The 5,922-nt window shown below is 35.3% G+C and overlaps 4 protein-coding genes across 4 annotated transcripts; all 4 read left to right on the top strand.

The window, feature by feature from the left end:
- The first annotated feature begins 344 nt into the window (after nucleotides 1-344).
- On the top strand, nucleotides 345-2,141 carry LOC119663847. The gene has a single exon (XM_038073446.1). It carries the CDS (start codon nucleotides 345-347, stop codon nucleotides 2,139-2,141), a length of 1,797 nt encoding a protein of 598 aa, XP_037929374.1.
- Nucleotides 2,142-2,261: 120 nt separating this feature from the next.
- LOC119663846 lies at nucleotides 2,262-3,365 on the top strand. The gene has a single exon (XM_038073445.1). It carries the CDS (start codon nucleotides 2,262-2,264, stop codon nucleotides 3,363-3,365), a length of 1,104 nt encoding a protein of 367 aa, XP_037929373.1.
- Nucleotides 3,366-3,691: 326 nt separating this feature from the next.
- LOC119663844 lies at nucleotides 3,692-4,024 on the top strand (the record flags this gene model as incomplete). Its single annotated transcript, XM_038073443.1, is given in 1 exon segment — nucleotides 3,692-4,024. A coding segment is annotated over 1 exon segment (321 nt), but the record flags the coding sequence as incomplete, so codon positions are not given.
- Nucleotides 4,025-4,550: 526 nt separating this feature from the next.
- On the top strand, nucleotides 4,551-5,522 carry LOC119663845. The gene is made up of 2 exons (XM_038073444.1): nucleotides 4,551-4,782; nucleotides 4,915-5,522. The coding sequence occupies exons 1-2, from the start codon at nucleotides 4,551-4,553 to the stop codon at nucleotides 5,520-5,522; spliced, it is 840 nt and encodes a 279-aa protein (XP_037929372.1).
- Nucleotides 5,523-5,922: the final 400 nt, after the last annotated feature.

The raw sequence follows: 5,922 nt of genomic DNA, 5'->3' as shown, positions 1-5,922 counted from the left end.
AAATTATGGTTCGTGCGTTCACGTGCTTAACGAAATATCAATTGTCGATTTTTTAATTAATTTTTTTCAATTTTAACAAACCCATTCGAACCGTGGGTAAAAAAAAGGAGGTGAATTGGTGCAAGAGCTCAGTATTTAAGGTTTGATCATAAACTAGGAATACTTTACAATTCACTCTTTTTTACATTGGCGACATTGGTGACAGGACACCGTTTTGCATAAACGTTGACAAACGTGCACTGAAACCTTACATACGGATTTCGTGCATTGTTGGTGTTTTTTTCATTAAACGTGAACAAGAGATCACAGAACTGTTACGTGGATAATTTTCATTTGCTGTAATAATGTCTGAACCATCTTTATCATCAAATACCGGTAGTCAAGGTAATGCCTCAAATAATAATGTTTCTAATCCTGTTCCAAATATAGATGAGCTTAGACAACAACTTGCGTCTTCAAAGGGGAGCCTTACACGAATTGAGAACATTATTGGTGCGTCAAATAATTTGTCTCCTACTGAACTTGAGTGCAGGTTAGGTATGGTCGAATCGTATTATAAACAAGCGTCTTATTATCAAGGTCAAATTGACCGTTTGTTACCACAAGATACATGTCGTTCGGAAATTGACGAACTATATGTCATAGTAAAATCACGTATTCTAAATCTTCTCGGCAACAGAAGAAGCTCACAATCACATGAACATACATTTTCAATGCCTCAAATGCAGTACAATCGTTTGCCTAAATTACGTTTGCCGAGATTTGATGGCAAATATCTCGAATATAAAAACTTCATAAACTCTTTCACGAATCTAGTTCACAGCGATCAATTCATTCCACCTATTGAGAAGTTCAACCATCTGTTATCGTGCCTATCCGGCGAAGCTTTGTCAACAATTAAGTCGTCCCAAGTAACTGAAGAAAACTATGGCAAAGCACTAGACAGATTGAAAGAGCGATATGACAATGATACAATCATTTTTTTAGAAAACATTTCATCTATTTTCGAAGTGGATAAAATTTCTAAGGCTGATTCTAAACAACTTAGACATATCACTGATACTATCTCAGCTTTGTACAATTCGTTACAATCACTTGGAAGTTTTGAAAAAATTTGTGATGCAATTATCATACATCTTACAATTACCAAAGTTGATCAAGAAACTAAAAAGAAATGGGATGAATATTTAGATTACTCTAATCTTCCATCGTGGAAACAATGTTGTGCTATGTTTGATAAGCGATGCCAACAACTCGATGCTCAAACAAGGCATAATGTGAAACCGCAATCAATTCAAACTTATCAGCCGCATTCATTACAAAAGGTTAGCAAGCCAAAGCAGTATTCATTTGCGATCAAAAATATTCCTGAAAGGTCGTGTACACATTGTTCCAAATTAGGTCATAATATTTCTACTTGTATCAATTTCATCGCACTTCCATTAGAACAACGTCGTGATCAAGTACAACAGCACCAACTGTGTTTCAATTGTTTATCAAACCTCCACACTGTATCACAATGTAGCTCAAAATATTCTTGTCGATTTTGTAAACAACGTCATCATACGTTGCTCCACAAACATGATTTAAATACGTTTGTAAATTCTAACATTTCATCATCAAGAAATGATCAACTTAGTAATCCAGTTACACATGCTACTTCACAAAAGAGTGTTAAGAAGACAAATAGTACCATTATTTTAGCAACAGCTCTAATTCTCATAAAAGATTCTACCGGAACGTACCAAATGGGCCGAGCGCTTTTAGATTCATGTTCGCAAGTGAATTTCATTACCGATTCTCTAGCACGGGCTCTAAACTTAAAAAGGTCGAGATCTGAAATAGATATCGTTGGTGTTGGTTCTTCTGAGCTGAAAATTCAACATAATACGCAAACTACAATCCGATCACGGATAACCGAGTTTGAAACATCACTAGATTTTCTCATTTCAAAGAACATTAGTAGCTATCATCCAGATAAAGCATTTTCGTTGAAAGATTTAAATATTCCATCACATATGGAACTTGCAGATCCAGAATTTAATGTCGCTAAAGGTATTGATATGTTACTTGGAGCAGAAGCTTTCTTTTTGTTGTTAACGCAAGGTCGAATGTCTTTGGGTAAAAACTTACCAATTTGACAAAATACTGAATTTGGTTGGATTGTATCCGGAAGGTATGCTTTGTCACATAAACCAATTGAAGCAGTCAGTCATTGCACCATCACTTCAATCGAAGCTTTGAACAAAAATATTGAAAAAATGTGGCAACTAGAAGACGTCTCTAATAAACGTCAGAAGTGGTCAGAGGAACACATCATGTGTGAACAACATTTCATTGATAATGTATCTGTAAACTGTGATGGAAGAATTATGGTAAAACTACCATTTAAAAATAGTACAGATTTATTAGGTAACTCTAAAGATATTGCGTTACGTCGATTTTATGCTTTGGAAAAAAAGCTTGAAAAGAATATTCAGCTCAAAGAAGAATATTCAAAATTCATGAAAGAATACGAAGAATTGGGACATATTGTATTGATTCATAGTCCAAATTTATCAATACCTCATTATTATATTCCGCATCACTGCGTGCTGAAGTCAAGTAGTGAATCAACTAAGTTACGCGTGGTGTTCGATGCTTCTTTCAAAACGGCATCACAGGTCTCACTAAATGACATCCTTGCAGTGGGTCCTAATATACAAAATGAATTACTCATTAATCTGCTACGTTTTCGTTGCCATAAATATGGACTTATGGCGGACATAACGAAAATGTATCGTCAGATTATGGTACATCATCAGGATAGGAATTATCAGTTAATTTTTTGGCGCAATGACAAGTCGTTACCCGTATCAACATACATGTTAAATACAGTGACTTACGGAACTGCTGCTGCTCCATTTCTAGCTATACGTAGTTTATCCTATGCAGTCGATACATATCCTGGTAACCATGAGCTTGGAAAATCAATAATAAAAGACGATTTTTATGTTGATGATATGTTAACAGGGGCTGATGATTTACTTCGCCTTCAACAAATTAAAAATGAAGTTACTGACATACTTCAATACTTTCAAATGCCGTTATCCAAATGGCATAGTAATCACCCTGATTTAAATTGTTCTGCAGCGTGCTCCATCACTACCAATAGTGATGTAACTAGTGCACTTGGTGTAATTTGGTGTCCAATTGATGATTATTTTACGTTCAATTTTAAATTGAATGATTCTTCAAATACCATTTCCAAGCGATCAATCTTATCTACAGTCGCAGCATTATTTGATCCAATGGGGTTGATTAGTCCGATTATTATAAAGGCTAAGATACTTCTTCAGAAACTGTGGATCTTGAAGTATGATTGAGATGACGCAGTATCTGACACAATTTCACAGGCTTGGAGAGAAATTATCATCAATTTTGAACAAATATCTACTTTCAAAATTCCTCGTTTTGTTTTAATGTTAAATCCAGTCAGTATAGAAGTTCATGGATTCGCTGACGCTTCAACAAAGGCTTATGGTTGCTGCATATATTTTAAATGCACGGATGCAATTGGCAATATATGTACCAAACTCGTGACTTTCAAATCTAAAACTGCTCCTTTGAAACAACGGTCACTTCCCCGTTTAGAGCTTTGCGCGGCTCACCTTCTGTCTAAATTCTGGCATCAACTTCAACCTAATTTCAAAACGTATTTTTTTGGACGGATTCACAAATTACGTTGCATTGGATTCATACTCATTCTTCAACATTATCAACATTTGTTGGAAATAGAATAGCAGAAATACAAGAATTGACTAATGGCTTTGAATGGAGATATATACCATCAGAATTAAACCCAGCAGATCTAGTATCTCGTGGATGTTCTACGCGAGATTTAGTTAAGTCCCAATGGCTAATGGGACCATCGTTCCTCAACAGCTCAAAAATTGATTGGCCTTTGGAATTTACTTCGTATTCATTGACTGATGAAGAAGTCAATTTAGAAAAAAAAAAACGGCATTTATAATTGAAAATAAACCCGTACCATACGTTTTGCTTAAAATAAACAATATTAGTAACTACTTAACATGTTTAAGAGTAATAGCATACATTATCCGCTTTAAAACTCGATTGAAAAATGAATACATTTCTGCTACTGAGCTCGACAATGCTCTTCATATAGTAGTGTGGGTAATTCAACAATACAGATTTAGTGATGAAATTAAACAATTGGAACAGGTGGGTCATGTTAAAGGAAATTAGCTACATTAGCGCCATTCATTGATAAAAGCGGAAATTGTTTCTTATTACGTGTAGGAGGTCGTCTAACAAATTCTGATACACCAGAAACATTTAAACATCAATTGTTGTTACCAAAGGATGAACCATTTGTTCGACATCTGGTAATGTACTTTCATCGGGTTAACTATCATGTTGGCCCTCGTGCATTAGTTGCAACTATTCAACAACGTTTTTGGATAATAAATTGCAAATCATTAGCAACTTCAGTTATAAAAAAATGTGTCCATTGTGCACGATATAAAGTCAAACTAATCAATCAAATAATGGCACCTTTACCAAAGGAAAGGGTTACACCAAGCAGACCTTTCACAGTTACAGGCGTTGATTTTGCTGGGCCTATTTTTACATATTTAAAAATTCATGGTAAAGCACCGTATAAATCATACATTGCGGTTTTTATTTGTTTTGCTACTAAAGCAGTTCATTTAGAGGCCGTCACTGATTTAACTAGCGATCCATTCATTGCTGCTTTAAAGCGATTTGTGGGACGACGAGGTTTGCCAAGGATAATACATTGTGACAATGCGACAAATTTTGTGGGTTCTAAAACAAAATTAATAGAACTTCGAAAACATTTTCATCAAGATTGCATGAAAAATGCAATTATTTCTCACTGTGCAAATTCAGGAATAGAATTTTCATTTATTCCTCCTCGCGCCCCACATTTTGGGGGTCTTTGGGAGGCTGCTGTAAAAACTGCCAAAGGCCATCTATATCGCACATTGTCTAACGCTCATCTTACGTTCGAAGAACTTACAACATCATTAGTCGAGATTGAAGCAATCATGAATTCTCGACCGCTCACAGCAACTTCAACAAACCCCAATGATTTCGAATCTCTGACGCCTGCGCATTTTTTGATTGGTACATCATTACAAGGTATTCCTGAGCCGTTTTTAAAGAACGAAAACATTGCACATGCCCAACGCTGGCAACGAATATCAGCAGCAAAAACACACTTTTGGAAGAGATGGCAGAGCGAATATTTAGCAGACTTGCAGAACCGATATCGTTGGAAATATGATCAAGATAACGTTGCAGTTGGCAACTTGGTTATCATTTATGACGAGCACGCTCCTCCGATGAAATGGGTAATGGGTCGTATTGTGAGTGTGAAAACAGGCGCTGACGGACGTGTTCGCGTTGCTGATGTACAAACACCAACAACAGTTTTACGACGCCCTGTTGCTAAGTTGGCACTTATTCCAATTAATCGAAATTTAATATTTCAATAGGGGCCGGGATGTTAAGCCAACTTGGCATCATATTTTTCTTTTTTATATGTATTAATATTAACTAATGTTATTTTTTAAATTAGAGATCAATCAAGTGTAACAAATGTTCTGTATCACGATAGAATAATCAATTGTAACAATTTATTTGTAACATTTGTATTGTTTTTAAAAACCTGTTTTTACATTGTTGTTGCTATTTAATATAAACGGAGAAATAAATTATGGTTCGTGTTTTCACGTGCTTAACGAAATATCAATTGTCGATTTTTTAATTCATTTTTCAATTTTAACAAACCCATTCGAACCGTGGGTAAAAAAAAGGAGGTGAATTGGTGCAAGAGCTCAGTATTTAAGGTTTGATCATAAACTAGGAATACTTTACAATTCACTCTTTTTTACA

The sequence above is a fragment of the Teleopsis dalmanni genome, unplaced genomic scaffold, assembly GCF_002237135.1.
Source record: "Teleopsis dalmanni isolate 2A unplaced genomic scaffold, ASM223713v2 unscaffolded_contig_0982, whole genome shotgun sequence".
Classification (NCBI taxonomy): Eukaryota; Metazoa; Arthropoda; class Insecta; order Diptera; family Diopsidae; genus Teleopsis; species Teleopsis dalmanni.
Note: the sequence above shows the minus strand (reverse complement) of the source record. Positions and strands in the feature narration are given on the sequence as shown.

What these genes read in the sequence shown, in the direction of transcription:
- LOC119663846 (XM_038073445.1), top strand. Translation starts at nt 2,262, where the DNA reads ATGTGGCAACTAGAAGACGTCTCTAATAAACGTCAGAAGTGGTCAGAG.
- LOC119663847 (XM_038073446.1), top strand. Translation starts at nt 345, where the DNA reads ATGTCTGAACCATCTTTATCATCAAATACCGGTAGTCAAGGTAATGCC.
- LOC119663845 (XM_038073444.1), top strand. Translation starts at nt 4,551, where the DNA reads ATGGCACCTTTACCAAAGGAAAGGGTTACACCAAGCAGACCTTTCACA. An exon ending in GCGATTTGTGGGACGACGAG is followed by an intron (nt 4,783 to 4,914) that starts GTTTGCCAAGGA and finishes GTGCAAATTCAG; the next exon opens with GAATAGAATTTTCATTTATT.